Raw genomic sequence first — 18,027 nt, forward strand, 5'->3', positions numbered from 1 at the left:
ATCAACTAAAGCTTTCCTCCCTCTCCTCTTCACTCAGCCAGAAATAACTCAGCTCTACCAGACCTGTATATTTGCAGCTTTGTTTTATAGTATGTGCGGTGCGCGACACGGACACAAAACTTGCTGTTTGAAAATTCAAGCTTTTATGTCAAACTACGAAGAAATGTTATTCGAAGTTGCTGGAAATAAAGTGCAAGGACACGGCGTCCTATTTTTTTAATCCATGAAGTCATCAGTTGATCCCATCTGCAGAGAGAGAGAAAGACATAGTAATGGAACAGGTTACGATAATCTGTTTATATTCTGTTTATATATGCAACAACTGCTAACGTATTTTGACAGTTTGAACTAGAAAGAAAGTGGCCATCTGAGGGAATTCATTTTCAGCCAAATTATAGATATTGGTGCTTTATCAATCATGCCAATTGAACCAAGGCTAAAATAAAAATTAAACAATTTAAAGCCTGACAAATGAATAGCACTGTACTGCCACTTAATCTGCTCTTGGTGCTTGTATGTTTTTATAACTATATGAAAATCAAAGACTGTGACACTGATGCCTTTCTTTTTCATACATACTGTATGTCTCTCCTGCCTCCCTTTTTCTTCAGCACACTCAGTTCTGGCCTCTCAGCGAGTCCGATGGATCAGGGGCAAGACGAGGCAGCGGCTGCGGCCACCTCACCCACATCACCAGGGACCAAGAGTTTCTACCCTCGTCAAGGAGCGACCTCAAAGTACTTGATTGGCTGGAGGAAACCTGGGGGAACCGTCAACTCTGTGGACTTTGGAAGCACTCGCAAGTAAGATAGGAACTGTCCCCTTCAGTGCTGCATGTTGAGAAAAATTATCATTCAGTGTAGAAATGCGTCCCACTGTCGGTGATGTTGATATTTGAGAAACTGGGGAAAGGACTGAATGTTTTGTTTTATTTTGTCTTTCAGACAGCTCACTTAATACTACTTTTCTAATTTGGGCAACACTGCCACCATGTGGTGTAGCTGTTTTTTGTGTTTTTCTTTTTTTTTATTGCTTGGTTCCCAGAGAAGGTGACTAAACATATTGTCCTTTTTTTATTCATTCAAGGCAGCATATGTCTCATTGTTTGGCCCAAAGGGTGATTGCATCATTTGTGGTTGATAGCAACTGCTGTTTTCCCACTGTACAGCTGCTGAACAAACCACGGTTATTCGTGGTGAAGCAATAGAGTGGTGAGAGAGTACAGTAGAGAAGTGTCTTGTCAAGTGTGTGTGTTAACATCACAAAGAATGGTTGCAGCTCCTTATCATTCACAGATTCCCATCCAGTCTCAGAATTTGAACTGCTGACCTTTTAATCACAGACCTTCTTTGTTGGTGATGTTCTTGGCCACCACCTTCATTACCTTTGCATTCTTATTTTCTACATACGGTGTGTTATTTGGATTTAAGAGGTATCTCTCTGAGTTGAATCTTGCTTTTATCTCCAGACGGCACCAGAGTGATGGTCTGCTGGGTGGTCAGCCGCAGCTCAGGGCCAATCTCCGGGGCTCCCAGTCGCCCCAGCGGCACACTGCCAAGTCCAGCTTGGAAGAGGACTTGAAGAAGCTCATCACACTTGACAGCCCTCCACCCACTACAAGTGAAGAGAAGGTACTGAGAAAGGCTGTGGCCTAACTGTCTAGACTGACTCTAGTAACATAGTACAATGATTCCTCCCCAGGGGTACTCGTAGGATGGGATAGGTTTTTTGTTTGTTTTTTGATTTTTTTTTTTTGACAAATTTGCATTTGTAAAATGTTTCACTTTGTTTTACCTAAGTCCTGTAATGTGTCTGTTTCCATCCCTATCTGAAGCCGATGTTTCCGGGTCCGCTAGCAACTCGTCGCTCCCTCCAGAGAACTCTGTCAGATGAGAGTATTTACAGCGGGCAGAGAGAGCCATCCTCTAGTGGACAGCGTGACACGCCTACTGACCTTCTGTTCAGCTGCTCCACCATGCCACGCTCACCCACCAATCGCCACGGACCAAGCCAGCGAGCATCACACAAATCCCTGGGTGAATGTTCAGTATTTATAGATGATCATAGAGGAGGTGGCAGCGTGATACAAGTTGTCCTGTGAACCTTTGTTTGTAGTTAGAAAAAAAGTGATGAAGTAGGATAATGTGATTTATACATAGTCTTCAGATAACAAGGTTTGTAAACTTAATCTCAAAAATAGAAAATAGACACTTCCAAAGGCTTAAAATATCACCTACAATCTCAATTTAAAGGGAGCATCGCTGTTGGTTGCAAGATTTCTCTATTTTTCTGTCATAGGGGAGAACAGATACAAATGCTGTCCACTGTGGTTTACTTTGCTGTTTCTCCTTCTCTAGGAGACCTGTCAGCCCCAGAGAGCTTAGAGCTGGAGCAGGAGAGGAAGAGGCAGCAGCTGCAGGACGCTGTCCTCATGCCGCTGCCTGACACTGGGGCAGATGGCCCGCTGGACTGGGCCCACCTAGTAGATGCTGCTAAGGCCTTTGAGGGTAGGCACATGTCGTGTTTTAATTTCCTCCACAAAATCATTGGAAGTGAAGGTTAATTACTGTTATCACTTTTCAGTAGTAGGTGTGGCACAAAAACCCAACTGCCCTCTTTATCCTCACCAGAAGAGGGCACTGTTAGTCTGTATTTGTTCTCTCTCCAAATCTAATGTCTTTTAACGTTTTTTTTTAATTCAGAGCAGAGGCTGGTCTTCCTAGCAGCCCAAGAGGAGAGCTCGGTGGCTGAGAGTGCAGCAGCCACCAGTCCCCAGCAGGCTGAGCCTCAGGCAGCCCCGCTGAGACAGCCCTCACCTGGGTAAGAGGCCTCACTGCAGGTCATGGCGTGGGACCGGTGTTTGCTTTAGTCCACTGGTGTCCAGCACTGTGCCATGAAACACCCTGCAGATTTATCTCCAATAAAACGCTACTGCAGCTGGTATCACTAATTAGCCCTCCGCTCTGGTTGACTGCATGCTAAACGGTAAAATCACTTGGAAAAAGGCAACTTTTGACAGATGCACAGCTTTAACCTAGGGCTAGGCAATATATCAATATTATATCAATATCGTGATATGAGACTAGATATCGTCTTAGATTTTAGATATCGTAATATTGTGATATGACATAGGTGTTGTCTTTTATTGGTTTTAAAGGCTGCATTACAGTAAAGTGATCTACTTTTCTGAACTTACCAGAGTGTTCTAGCTGTTCTATTATATGCCTTTTCCTTACCTAGACATTATGTCCACATTACTGATTATTATTTATCTAAAATCTAAGTGAGAATATATTTTGTTAAAGCACCAATTGTCAACCCTAGAATATCGGCGCAATATCGATATCAAGGTATTTGGTCAAGAATATAGTGATATCTGATTTTCTCCCTATCACCCAGCCCTAATTTAACCACTGCTTCACGTTTCATGGTTCATTCCAGCTAATGTCCTGGTTGTCCTTTTTCACAGAGAGATTCCGGCCTGCCTGATGGGGAAGGTCAGCCAGCTAGAGTCAATGGTGAAGGCACTACAGGAGGACTTGAAGAAGGCGAGTCATCTTTCAATAAGAGTGAGATCTCTTAAAAGAACAAACACAGACTTAGACTGACAATGTGAACTATTTAATTTGTTAATTGTTGTCAAAAAAGCATTTAAATGGGGCTTTAACATCCAGTAAGTATCACGCAGCTATTAGGCTATAGACAACTCTACTCAAGATCAAAGACTAAATTACATTTTGTTTTCATAGCTTGTTTTTTCATTTCTTATAATGGTGTTTTCCCGACAAGGTTTTCTGTAATAGATAAATGTGATAAATATAAATGAGATACAAATATGTGGTAAATTAAATAATAATAATAATTTACTAAGTTATGGAAAAGGGGTAGGATTAAATAAGTGTATACTTCTTCCTACTCCTTTTCAGACATGTCTAAGTTGGCCAGTGTTACTTATTGTTTATTGAATGTTTTGCTTATTTAACTTATTAGTATATTTCTTTGATACTTTGTTTGGTTTATTTTTTGATATGTCTGAAATAAATTTCATCATTCATTCATTCATTCATTCAATCAATCATATTCTTGCAACTTTTAACTTAAGCCCTATTGATGAAATTAAATCACATTAAAAGGGAAACCAGCAAGTCTGTTGTTGAACCTCAAACCTAAGATCATATTGCTCACACGTCTTTGTCGCCACCAGGAGAAGGATGCCAAGGCATCACTGCAGGCTCAGATCCAGAGCCTGCGAGAGGACAACCAGCGTCTCCTGGAGGAGTCCTACAGCGCCTCAGCCAAGCTCAAGAAGTTCACAGAGTGGGTCTTTAACACCATCGACATGAACTGATGCACATAGATGTAGTCTGCTCTACATTAGGAGTTTGACCATTACTCAAGCCAATCTGAAACTTGGTTGTTCAGTGCTGTAAACACAGCAAACTCACCACATGAACTGTTTCTCTCTGGCTTTTACAAAACAGTGCCAACATGAATTTACATGTCATCCGTCTTTAGCCTTGCGGATCTGTGGTATAATCACCATGAAAGATTTTTGGGAAAGAACAGGGGAATAGAAGAACTGTGTGTCAGTTTTAAACAGCATGCACTCCCTTCCTTAGAATTTCACAAATATGATGCTTTGTGTCCGATCTAATAGATTGTTGGTATCCTTGCATGTCAGAGACAGCAAGATGTTGAAACTAACCTAAAGGGATTTAAAGTTACTGTCCCTATTTAGCTTCCCAGCTAACCTAATTACAAGCGAACAGATTTCCAATTAAAAAGCTCCAACACAATTTTAAATGTGTTCCTGCAAGAGTTTGTGCCACATTACTCTGCTAGAGGTTTACACTTTCTAAGAATTAAGCGTGTTGTAAATTACTTGCTGTTCAATTTTACCAATTCAATGATAAGACTGATTATTTTTTTATTACTAACCAAAAGAAAAGAACTATATGAGATGATGGGAGATGTCGGCCCTCATAACTATGCTTTTTCAGTAGCAGTGTGGGTAGGTAGACACAGACAGACAGATCCTCTGCATAGCACATATCTGTCAACACTGTAAGGTCAAGTCTGTAATGCCTGTGTAATTATAATCAAATATTTAAATTCTAGAGGGTTAAAAGCAAGTACAAGTTGTACAGTACTACTGGTCAGCTGATGAAAAGAATATATTGTAAAATCACACAACAGTATGGGTTCCATAAAGAGAGAGAGAGAGACAGTTCAGTGTCACTTATTCAGATTATTGTAAATATATTTGACGTTAACATTTATTTTCTCACCTCTGCCCTTGATATGTGTGAAGAGTATTTATGACAAAGATGATGGCCAAGAAAAGAAAAACAGCCATATACGGTTAGAGATCTGCATGTACTTATGATGGCCAGTCTCCTATAATATATACAATATATATACTTTAACTCCACACTGAGTTTAACTGAAAAAGCTAACCAAAATTGATCCAAAATACTAATTCTTATATTTTTTGAAAGTCCTTATGCAGTGGATTGATTGACAGTGCCACCTAGTGTTGACAACATGCCCTCCGTTCATAGCATGCTAAAAGGCCTCGATCTGATCCTCAATTCTCTCAATAGATTAAATCGGTACTGCTCAATATGATTACATTGTAAGATATTGTGCAAATCCTGAAATTCCAGCTACAGAGTTCTCTGTAGTGTGTAAATCCTGCTTGTAAGCCCGACCTCAATTTGGTCCGTAGTAGACCAAACAAAGACTTTATTTAAGCCTTATAACTGTTTCCTTTTGTATTCAGATATTGTGCAACTGTATATAAGGAGAATTTGATATGCATCAGAATTTGCACCTTCATGCTTTTTTTTTTTTTATTGATTCTTTTTTATGTATTTCTGCTTTACTGGCTAGGATATAGTGGAGAGTGAGAGGAACAATATGGAAGATAAACAGGGGAGGCATAAGACAGGACAAAGACCATGAGCCGGACTCAGATGAATGAGTCCCAGGCCCCTAGCACAGCAGAACGCCCCTGCACCTTCATTCTTAACATGTGTGACAGCATGTGATTCTGTTTCCATTGAGCTGTGATGTGTAAAAATGTTTATATCTATTAAAAATATTTTGTTGAATTACACCTTGTCTCACATTGTGGTCTTTTAGCGTAGCATATAATTACAACATTAGTATCAATATAAAGACAGGTTTCCTAAAAACAGGAACAGTAATTTAACTGCTAGGGCCATCTGAGGTGGCTTCCAGAGTAAATGGATACCTGGCAGTGACCTGGCAGGAGGTGGTTGCCTGCTGTTGTATTTTGAGTAACCAAGAGCTGCTGTTTTTTTTTTACTTAGGCATGATTACACAAAGCTGTTGCCCTGACACTGATGGGCCTCGATGAGACAGAGTGATGGATGAGTATAGGGCTGCCACTAACATTTTCATTGTCAATTAATCTGTTGATTATTTTCTCAATTAGTTTGGTCAAATGATGAAAAATGTTGATCAGTGTTTTTCCAAAGCTCGTCCTCAAATGTCTTTTTTTGTCCACAAATCAAAGATTATGCAGTTGACTGTCCTAGAGGAGTGAAGAAACTACGGAAAATACTCCCATTTAAGAATGAATTTTAAGAGAGAATTTTACTTTTTTCATAAAAAATGACTCATAACCAATTAATCAATTATCAAAATAATTGGCGATTAATTTAAAAGTTGACAACTAATAGATTAATCATTAATCTTTGCAGCTCTAGATGAGGATAACCTGAGAGACGAAGACGGACGATTATGGATCCAAGAAATGACTGGAGTGTGATGTCTTGCAGAGTCATGGCTATACTGCTGCAAAGCTGTTTTTAGACATTACTTTAAAGGATAGGTTGTTTAGTCTGTCTCTTAAAATACGATAATACTCACATGACCATGTAGACTACATTGATAGAGGTGTTGGTAGCTAATTGTTCCTACTGTCCATGAAGGGATCAATTTCTGATGTGATTCCAATGGAAGAGATGTGGCGCAAATCTGCAGTCACAGTTCTTCGAAAAACTGTGAAGCTAATATGAGGCTTCAGAGTAAGATTAATCGAGTAATAGTTTGGAGTCTTTTCAGTACGAATTCCCCCACTCTGTTTCCATAGTTTCCTTAATGAGCTGCATTGGAGGGAGAGTTAACAAGTTACGTTAGCATGTCAGACATTCTAGCAGCTCTGTGAGGCTGTACTTGGAGCTACAAGGAAACGTCAACATGTTTACAGTGACAATGCTAACATAAGATGTTTTATTGTAACAGATAACGTTAGTGTTTTACTAAGTTCGCCATCTTAGTTTAGCATGTTATTATGTTAACTTTTGCTTGTTAGCACTAAACAAAGTTGTGCTGAGCTATTAGCATAAAGGCTTTACATTTTGACTTTAATGGCTAATTATGTATCCTAGGGGCCTGGAATGTAAATAGAATTATGTAGCTAGCAAGTTTTATGGCAGTCCTCCAACAGTTAATGAGATTTTTCAACTGACCGACCAGCATTGCTAACGTTATCCCTAGAGTCATGCTGCTAGCATGGTTAAAAAGAGGGAATTTCATATTAATAAGACTATATTTGGAAGATACCAACATGCTTTGTTACCAACATGTTTTGTCTAACTCGGACTCATATAAACATGTAAAAGTAGACTGCTCAACAATTTTATTCATATTATAATATTAGCATATGTCTTACAAACATGTACCCCAAAGTACATAGCAAATTGAAACAACACAAATTGAAATATATATTTTTTGCAAGACTAAAGTTAACAATAAAACAACATGTTTAAAATCAATAAATACATGGCTATAACATTACTCCAATTTAAAACCCAGATTTAAAATGTCCTTTTTACAAACTATTAAGAGAGATTGCTTAATATTTTTGCCATTTTAATGTTTTTCTCTTGCTGCTTTGCTGAAGCCTTATTACCTTTGGATGAACTTCGGAACACATCTGGCACAGAACGATCTCCTAAATTACATTGAAAATGCATCAGGAGACGATTTCTGCACGGTCAGTATGGACATAAGAAACAATTACAATGACCAATATCCTTTTCAACATACTGTATAGGCATGTGGATATTGTTGTAAGACATACTTGAACAATTGTGAACCTATCTTTTAAATAAGTTCTTTCTACAATGAATGTCTCCATATGTCATGTGTGTGGCCAGTAGTGTTGCTCTCTGGCAGTGGTGTGGCTGTGAACGGTCTGCTCAATAATTTAGCATTAATGCAGATTATAATAGGGCTGGCCCCCTTAAAGCAGATTAGAGAACTCCCTGTCTGTCTGTCTGTCTGTCTGTCTGTCTATCTGTCTGTCTGCCTGCCTGCCTGCCTGCCTGTCTGTCTGTTACCTCGTTAATGATGGCACTCCATAATGCCAGAGCAGCTTATGGGACAGGAAGATATGCTGATTGCAGGTCACTGCAGTGTGGTTCATGTGTGTGGCTAATTGTAATCAGAGGGGATGGGTGATATGTCATATTGCTATATGGTTTAGCGCTGTGGAGATAGGAGATAGGAAACTACTATATGGTAAACGTACAGAGAAGTATACATGTAGTTGCGATAGCAGAGCTCTATTTATATGGGGGATATAATATACTAGGAGTGGGAATCAACAGAGGTCTTACGATACGATATCATCACGATACTTATGCCACGATACGATATTGGTGCGATTTTAAACATATTGCAATATTCTGCGATATATTGCAATTTATTACCTTTTTTCCAACTTCAAATATTTCCCAATTTCAAATGATGTCCCCAGAAGGAAACTTTGTCAACATCTGTATTATCTAAAAAGATAAATTTCTCTGTTTGTTTATCTCACTTCAATTTTATTGCTGCAAAATAGGATTGTCAAGCAGACAAACTGACCAACACATATATAATAACAGATCAATACTTGGTGTCCGTGTATCGATACAGTATTGCCACGGAAAATATTGCGATAATACGCTGTATCGATTTTATTCCCCCACCCCTAAAATATACCTGCTCCTTTCCTGCTGAAAAGTATTAGAGAAATGTGTGGTGTAAGCACCATGGGCCGACGAATGGTTTCACACTTTAATAGACATGCGGGTGTGTGACCTCAGTTTCCCTTGGTTACCACATTTACTGAGAACGGCAGTTTTGAGTTAAATTTCCTAACTTCTTCTGCTTTGGACTGAAGGAAATTGATCTTTTCTTCTGTTTAGCTTGATAAAAATCTGTTCATTCAGGGTCTTTTCTTTCTGTGTAAGGAATATTCGAAACACCTCAAATATTTTCAAAAGGAATGAAAAGGTGGCTTAAGAGAGCCTTTGCTTGGATAACAGCACACTGCTTAAAGAGAGAAGAACACATGGTCGAGAAAAGCAAGCGTGATAGTTCTCTGATAACTGGTGAACTGGTTCTGTCAACACAAAACATCTGTATGTGTGTGTCTGTGTGTGTTCACTCTGCATGCATGCATTCACAAATTGGCCATGCCATTTATTTCTGGAGTATCTTCCTCGGGGGCTTTTGGGATCTCATTTATTGCAGGGAAAAAAAGGTTCATTCGTTTGGGTTTGCCATTTAAGCTTGACTGATTCCAGAGTTTCCATGAAGAGAGAGGGAAGGAGGATAACATAGACATGCAAAAGGGGGAACGTTGGAGACCGAAATAGAGTTCCTGTTTGCCATCCTTAGGAACAAAAATGGAATTTATCGTAATGTGAGGATATAAAAACATTCAGAAATACAAATATAAGCTGCGGAAATGTGTCTAACTTGGGATTATGGCCTGCTTAAGAAAACAAGCCTCACATACATAAGCTTTGAATGGAAATTGAAAAGCATTATCTCTGAGGCGGCTTGCTCAAAGAGTCTGGAATGTATATTTATAGCCTGCATGTGTGTGTGCTCAGTAACAGTTACTTGTTTTTATATTAGCATTTCAATATCCTCCTAATGAAATGTTTCTTATTTTCAGCATCAGTGGGCGCTGCTGCAGTGTGCATCTCCCTGTCCTCCTTTCCTCTACACTGTGTATCCAGGCTGCGTGCATGCTCTCTCTCTCTCTCTCTCTCTCTCTCTCTCTCTCTCTCTCTCTCTCTCTCTCTCTCTCTCTCTCTCTCTCTCTCTCTCTCACACACACACACACACACACACACACACCGTCTGGCTTTCTCCTCCCTCTCTTTTCCCCTTCATATTCTGTAATTCCTTTATCCCTCCCCCTTTTCCAACTTGATCTGCCTCTCTGTTGCACAGCATCTCCCAACATCTCTCTCTCACTCTCTCTCTCACACACACACACAGACACTCGCTTCGAGCACATGCAGACATAGGGAGAGGGGGGATGAACGAGGTGTACACATGTGAGGATTTCCTAAACTGCCGGGGCAAGGCAGGACTGGTGAAGAGAGAAGCAGAGGAGGAGGAATACTGCAGTGACCAGCCAGCTTTTCTCTCTCTCTCTCTCTCACTCTCTTTCTCGCTGCTTCACTGCTTTCATCACCCTGTCTTCTTCATCCCTTTCTCTCCCCCTCTGCCAATTATACCATGAACCTGCCTGCTGCTTGTTGCTAAGGGGGAGCCAACCGGGGGAGCAGAGTGGACCGGGCATTATTTTGTTTCTAAGGTAATGAATGCTTCATTAATGGCAACTATCAGGTGTCACAGATGTTGCATTGCACTAAGCTGCTCGCCTGCTGAGATTGAACACAGCTTTGGGACTCACAATCACAATATGGCTCTGCGTGTATCTGGAGCATGTTTTTGTTCTGTGTGTGAACTCGCTGGCAGTGTGTTTCAGTTGACGGGGCATCTATTGGCTTGTTTATTTGAGCTATTGCAGGGGGTTCTGCCATGTGTGTGTGTGTGTGTGTGTGTGTGTGTGTGTGTGTGTGTGTGTGTGTGTGTGTGTGTGTGTGTGTGTGTGTGTGCGTGCGGTGTCCTTTTGTGTTTGTCTCCTCAGATTGGTGTTTGCTCAGATGTGAGGTTGTGCATGTGTAGAGAAGCACACATGCATTGTACATGAAGGCACGTTGGTGCTCACTGGCTGTCTTTTAGCAACTGTCCGTATTGCATCCATTTCACTTTGACACAAGCTTTCAATTAACATCTTGGACAGACCTCTCTGTGGAGTTTGAGCTCAATTGGGAGGAAGTTTTCTAGAATTACAGCTTACTGTCCACAAGGGACCTATTGGCTTGCTATCATTTTCTTTAAGCAGGTGCTATGCAATCCATAGTGCCTGCCATTCAATACGGCCCTTGAGGCAGATGCAAAGATTAGCTGTCTAATGTGCTCAGACTCTAAAAAGAGCACAGACGTGTTAACCAATGGGGAGTGCTGTACTCCGCACTTCTGGTGGCAATAACAAACAGTAAGGCGAGAGCGGATGATTACTTATTCACTCATGCGCATCACCATGCTCTGTGGTGTAATAGATTAAAGTGTTCAACTATGGTGACAAAGCCACCATACATGTCTGCTGTTTTGCAAGCCAGTGGTATGCTGAATTTTAACTATTTCAATTTTCCCCTCACTCCGCCAGAGCCATTATCTGCAGTTGTTCAGACTTGTAACATTGCACGGCTACAATTACATAATTCAACTACTCCAAATCCCTTGCTAGCGGCTGGCCCTTGGCAAGATGCAGTGTTACTAATTTAGTTAATGTATGAAGGTTTCATATTGTGCCCGCTCATGTGTGCCTGTCATGAAGTGCTATCTGTATCCTCTGTGCTTTCTCCCATCAATAGCTCATCATAGTTCTTTTTTAAAACACAAATACAATGAATAGTGAGCTGTGTGATTATTTTTTCTCCTGGCAGCTTTATCCTCTCACACTTTGTGTTTTTAGAAGTACCAGAAATTATGAATGTGTCGAACTGTGTAATCCACCCCCTCACCCCTCGTTCCTCAGCATGATTAAAGGACTAATAAATGGTTTAACCCATTTAAGGCACACAGAAGCCTTCAATGCCAAAGGGTAGAGGAGGCTAAGGGGGCTCGTTGAAGCCCAATCGTTAGAGTAGTTTATGGAAATCCTTAGTTAAGCAGAATGAATTCTCCTGAGAGATTAAGGGAGGGAGGGAGGGAGAGAGACAGCCAAGAGAAAGTGATGGGGACTGTGTAGGGGTTGTAAATAAATCCCTTAACAGCAGCTCTCAAAGCATGAAGCCTGGGGGGGGCGGGAGTGCAGGCAGATCAGAGGTAACCATTATGATTACAGCTAAAGGAGTCAATACTTACTAACATTTAGCATAAAAACAACAAAAAACATGGTGGCACACATCAACCACAATTTAACTATCAGCATCACCTCAGTGAGGGTTCATTCATTATGAACATCAGTTTTTATGTGAAGAAAGATGACTCATCTCCTCACAGCCACATCGACTAGGTGTTGTAGGCACACATCTGTACTGTATACATAATTATTATTGCCATCCTGACTCCCCTGAGCTGATACACTGTACTGCAGTGGTTACCAACCTGTGTTCATTAGGGCCCGAGCACTGACTGTCGGTCGGTGAAGGCCCTATTGAAATCGATAGGATTATTATTATTATTAATCTCTCGAATGAATCACATTTTTGAGGGGCTAAAGGTTCATGAAAATGTGTGAAAATTTGCACACGCATCAGAACCGGTGAACATTTTGATATTTTATGGGTCTTCTTGGGTGTAACAAAATTACTCAATAGTGCCCCATACAGAAATTTCAAAGAAGTAGCACCTGCAGTACGTTTGACCTAGATGTATGAAATTTGGTAGGCATATTTATCATGGCCAGACCTCCTGGAGCCATCCTTTTCACCCAACAGGAAGTCAGCCAATATTTAATTTACTGTGCATTTTTAACAATTGGAGGCTTTTTCTTGATTTTATTTGATTTGTAATTGGATGTTATTTGACACTATTGATTACATGAAGTGGACACTGTTGTAATGTTTTTATCCAAATAGACTGTCAATGTGGTCTATCAAAGTTTGCATTTAAACTACCACTATATGGAGTGGCACATGTTTCAACCCTTTATCCAGTTAAGTTTAGTTATTTAAAGTAGCATAAATATATCCATACTTGTATCTATAGTTCCACGGTGTATCCATTACTTTAAGCTATCTATTTCCACCATTTATTACTTTTACTAACTGTTTAGACCTATGCTTATGCTAACACATGTTCACTCTCAATTCACTCAAGTGTTTGGGTATTACAGCTAACTTAAAATGTGGATATATTTTTTTCGCTAAAAAAAATCATCATAAAAATGATATGAGTAACTCTACTATCTTTCATGGTAACTGCAGAAGTGCCCCACAAGTACGCCTGTTTGAAAATCACTGCTGTATTGTACTGTATGCTCGAGATTTGACTTTGCAGCTTAGTTAATATTCTGCTTACATCAGCCTACCTGAGCTCTCTTATCTGTCCCTACTGCGACAGGCATCTCCTTTCCGAGACAGCAGCACACATTTTGGCAGCTGAATGTCATGACGATAAATGCTGGAGGAATTTTGGTTCCCGGTGGAAATAGACATTTTGACTGATGTTTATCGTTAGTCAGAATTTTGTGTTCTTCCATCGTCCAGGGGATGCTGGGTGCTGTATTCATGTTTTCATCTGTTTCTTCGACAGGACTGAGTGAAAATGGCGGAGGGGTCCAGAGACCAGGGAGGTGTGGGCACCACTGATCCAGAAGAGGACTCCCCCAACATGATCGTCTACAGAAAAGTAAGGCTTACTCTATGTGTGTGTGCTACATGTCTGGCCTACATGAAGGGGGAATAATTCTCTGCAGGCAATGATCCATAGACAGGCTCCTGACAGCCCACTGGTCTGTATTAGTGTGTACCTACCACACTCAGTTGTCAGGATGCCATCCTGAAACGAGCTCTCATAGTCCTTCAGGACCTTCTTCTTACCACTGTACTGTACCACCACTAGTCTGGCAAACTTCAGCTCTCCAGTGTTTTAATAAGCTCTCAATCCCATCGGTGAGGGTTTGGGCAGTGAAAGGTCCTTTTAGTGTCCAGGGTAATTACCCATGGTGCCTCACTTTCAATAGCTGCAGTTTGATTGGAAAGGGTGAGTATTGGTGGCTAATTACGCGGATGTGCGGCTGGGAGGAAATAGCTGGTTTTCGAGGGCCGAGATTGGGAACGCCCAATGAAGGGATGGTTATTCCTCCTCAACTGACGAATAGCTCATTATTTCTCTGCCAGTACTCTGACAGCCCACTTAAAAAAAAAAAAAAAAAAAGCTTCTTATGATCAGACTTAAACCACGGGATCCACCACTACCCCCTTAGCCTGCTGTCTTGATTAGGGCAAAAAAGTGTTCTATGAGCAGGCCGCAGTTGACAGATCCGGTCCCACTGTCCCAAATCTGTTGTTTCATCCTGCTCCTAATGATTTTCCGTTTATATAGAGATAAACCGATTAGTGAAGGGATGGGCAAGACAGGATATGAAATAATTGCTGAAAGCTTCTGTGTCAGTGGTAAAATTTGTCTTTTAGGCATGTTGTTAACTTTGTGTCACTGCGGAGTTTCGGGCTTGGGGACAATTTGAAGAATTTCTTGCACACCTCAATTTTTGTAATAAACACCTTCAGTCTGCAGCTGCAATAAACACCTTCTCTACTTCTAATAGCAATGCCAGTGAGAATGTGTGCTTCGAACAGAGTGTCACACATCAGCAGTTGGCAATATAACAGATAGTGGAAGTACATTGCCAACAAAAACAAATCACTTTTCTATTGTGAAGACCTGTTAGGTAGCAGTTGGCATTTCCAGTGAAGTATCTGCCAGGAATCCAGCAATGATATTCAATAATCAAATAAGAATTATGACCGAGTTTCATAACAGGCGTCACATTTCTGTCAAAAATATTTGTGTATTGCACGTGGGTCTCTTTTGTGTGCATATTGTACATAGTAATGCATTCATTGTTTATTCAGTTTTGTCATTATTCTCCATGTAGTCCAAGAAGCTGTCGCTCTGCAGAGAGAATATACTGTAGTTGCATGTAAAACTGGGTATCTTCATATATTTCACGGCAGAACTTCATTATGTAACACTACACATGGCTGGAGGCAACACGTTTAAAAGGCTAGACTTTGCTTGTCAGGATGCTGCCTGAGGAGATATCCATCATTTCATGTTTTAGTCATACCCAGTGACAACAGACAGATGACTGAGAGTGACAGGATGTTTTCCGCCCCTTCCTGCTTTGAAAATGTGAGTTTTTTTGTGATCAAATGTTTATTGTCTTTTTAGGCACATATACATTGTATATGGACAAATACAATGACCAAACAAGCAGAAACATCAAGAAAAAAATAAACAAAAAATGGGGTAGGGGTGGCTGCTGAGGTTAAAGCATTTAAATCTATAGATTATCAAGAGGGGCTATGATAGCCGTCCATACCCTTATTGTCTTAGAGTGTGCTCTATTTATCTTAGCTGTTGTATATTCCAAATTTGCTATTTTACTAAAGTCCAGAAACCAGTAAGACTGCAAAGAGAGGGATGTACCATATTTGTAAAAATATCTTGTTTTGCAGCTGTAAAGCCTGCAGACAACAACCTACGTTGATTAAGAGTAAGGGATGTATTGTCATTTAGAAGACAGAGAGATGAATTTGACAACACATTTCCCAAAAAAATAATAAAAGGACAATACGAGTGTCAGGGAACGACCAGGAGACAGACTGGAGTAGTTAAACAGAGCTTTATTTCAATGATCCAAAACTTAGAACAGAGAGAACAGGCAGGAATCCGGCAGCAGAGTAGGTCAGGCTCAGAGCAGCAGGCAGACAACAGGATACAGGACTACAGGTAAGGTGAACGTGGATGAACTAGACATACGTGAGTGGTCAGAGCGTCGTGTTGAAACGAGACTAGACAAAGTGCACGTGTGTCTGTGCTGCTTATGTAGGTGGTTGTAGATTAGCTCCAGGTGGTGAACTGAGGATGTGGCTTGATGAGGTGCAGGTGTGTGTAATTAGGACTGAGGGGACTGGGAGCGTCTGATTTGCGTGAGTGACGAGGAGTATGAATCAGTGGGAGGAGTGTGTGCTGGAGAATGAGAGAGAGAGGAGTGAGTGCTGGTGACGGTGGGACCCTGACAACGAGGGCCATCCCAAAATGACTTGAAGCTTTTATGGAAGAAAGCTGAGGATGCAAAGAAACTTGGTTAAGCAAAAGCATTTTTCACATACAAAGAAATAATAATTTGAGACCCAATATTTGTCTTAATATGTGATCTTAATGACCTTTAATTTAATTGGTATAGTTTATTATATTTTACTTTCTTGCCACTCACTAGCTGAAGATGTCAAATAGGCCAAACAATAGAAAGGTGCTGGGTTATTGAGGGGAGAGCACCCACAGCCTCTGGACTCTGTGGGTGGGCAGGCTGGCACAGTGTGAGGCAGTGCTTGCAGAGAGACAGATGGCCACCAATATGCTCAGCCTCCTAGGAAAACACTGGCAGCTTTATCCCAAAGGCCCCTTGTCATATAGAAGACATCAGCACCTTACTGCAAGGAGCAAAGGGCTAATGTAGTCTGAGTCAAGAGCTAAAAATATTTTAAAGTGTGGGCGGCACCTTTGTGAAATGTATGGTGAGTATGGGTTAAAATACCTTACTTATATAGCGATATCTGTTGCAACACTGAAGTTAACTGTGTAGGCAGTTAGATAAAGGTGAATGTGATGTATTTAGCCATTAGAGAGGCTGAGTGCCCGGGAGGGGAGGAGGTTGTCTTTGTCCATGAAGTGTAGGTGCTGCAGAACTATCTTGCTCTGTCTCTCTTATTCCACGAAAAGAGAAAGTGAAGCAAAACAATCCAATAACTGCAGGACGTCTTATTGCCTCAAGAACTTTTGGTCTAACAGAAGTAGGTTGCACACATAGTGTAAATGCACGCACACAGAGGAACTAAAACACAAGCTTAATGCCGCTTTAATGCACACTACCCCATTCCGGTTGTTGTGTTTTTCCTTGCAATGTTTGGCATGCTTAGCAGACAGAATATGGCAGGATAGAGGAACAGGATTGGCACCAAGAGACACACACACAAAAACTCAAACCATCATGAGAAGCAGTGCTCTGCTGGGAAATGCAATTAAGCTGAGGAGAGAATCGTGTGTGTGTGTGTGTGTGTGTGTCTCTTCCCCTTTTTCCCCGTCTGACTTGGGGGACCAAGACAGTTATTTGTCACCAAAGCACTATTCAGGTCATTAAATGTTTGATTGGATAATTCTTGGCAATCAACTCATACCTGAAAGTGGGTATTAAAGCCACAGTATGTGTAGTACAATGACACAAACCTTTTATCCAGATGAGTTTTAGGAGCCATTAGTGGGTAAATATTAGTAATTAGCCATGCCATGAAGTTCAAACTACTACTTGGTACCAGTGGCCTTTAGATGTGTGTGAGCTTTAGTACTCTATTAGCAGAGTTTGGTTGACAATTAAAACTGATATGTTCTAGCTTCATACACTACACTGCATCTGTAAGGTAAATCGGACTGTCTTACTAAGTATAGGATTTATTGCCATTACATTTTGTATAGATATTCATAGTCTGCTGACTTTAGTGATTCTCTGATGGTGACAGGCGTATTTTTTTCTCTTTACATTTCAGGTGATATATTTGGCTTGGGTGTTTTGTTTTGTTGGCGGTATTCCCCTTAAAAAACGCATTAGAGAAAAATTACATTGATTTTTGCCTTGATCTTAATGGTAAATGGTTGGATTTATATAGGATTTTTGTCAAAAGCATTTAAGAATTTGCCTTTCATTCACCCATTCAGCCATTCAGCAGCAAGCTACCATGCAAGGTCTGAACATCAGGATCAATTTGGTGTTCAGTCAGTGTCTTGCCCAGGGACACATTAGATGCTAGATCGTACCCACTGAACGACAACACAAGCATACTGCGCAGGTGTTAACACACAGACGGTTATTTGAACTTATACGGTATAACCCTTATAAGTAACGAGATGTAACCC

General features: G+C 40.7%; 2 protein-coding genes across 7 annotated transcripts in view; both read left to right on the plus strand.

Annotated features, from left to right (window-relative positions):
• Positions 1-6,118, plus strand: part of LOC114547443 (signal-induced proliferation-associated 1-like protein 1) — a 40,075-nt gene extending 33,957 nt beyond the window's left edge. Inside the window, exons 15-22 of one of the 2 annotated variants that reach the window (XM_028566819.1) lie at positions 612-803; positions 1,469-1,631; positions 1,835-2,036; positions 2,358-2,507; positions 2,703-2,820; positions 3,470-3,548; positions 4,205-4,317; positions 5,893-6,118. In XM_028566819.1, coding sequence (XP_028422620.1) covers positions 612-803; positions 1,469-1,631; positions 1,835-2,036; positions 2,358-2,507; positions 2,703-2,820; positions 3,470-3,548; positions 4,205-4,317; positions 5,893-5,899 — 1,024 coding nt within the window. In that variant the 3' untranslated portion in view covers positions 5,900-6,118. Of the gene's footprint in view, positions 1-611; positions 804-1,468; positions 1,632-1,834; positions 2,037-2,357; positions 2,508-2,702; positions 2,821-3,469; positions 3,549-4,204 lie in introns of both variants that reach the window. The other variant, XM_028566818.1, reaches the window with a different exon arrangement.
• Positions 6,119-6,825: 707 nt separating this feature from the next.
• LOC114547444 (regulator of G-protein signaling 6) overlaps positions 6,826-18,027 on the plus strand; it is a 49,580-nt gene continuing 38,378 nt past the window's right edge. For 2 of the 5 annotated variants that reach the window (XM_028566820.1, XM_028566825.1), the window contains exons 1-3: positions 6,826-7,055; positions 7,934-8,026; positions 13,645-13,740. In XM_028566820.1, coding sequence (XP_028422621.1) covers positions 13,657-13,740 — 84 coding nt within the window. In that variant the 5' untranslated portion in view covers positions 6,826-7,055; positions 7,934-8,026; positions 13,645-13,656. Of the gene's footprint in view, positions 7,278-7,933; positions 8,027-10,150; positions 10,634-13,644; positions 13,741-18,027 lie in introns of those variants that run through there. The other 3 variants (XM_028566821.1, XM_028566822.1, XM_028566823.1) reach the window with 3 other exon arrangements.

Source organism: Perca flavescens, chromosome 20 (genome assembly GCF_004354835.1).
Source record: "Perca flavescens isolate YP-PL-M2 chromosome 20, PFLA_1.0, whole genome shotgun sequence".
Classification (NCBI taxonomy): domain Eukaryota; kingdom Metazoa; phylum Chordata; class Actinopteri; order Perciformes; family Percidae; genus Perca; species Perca flavescens.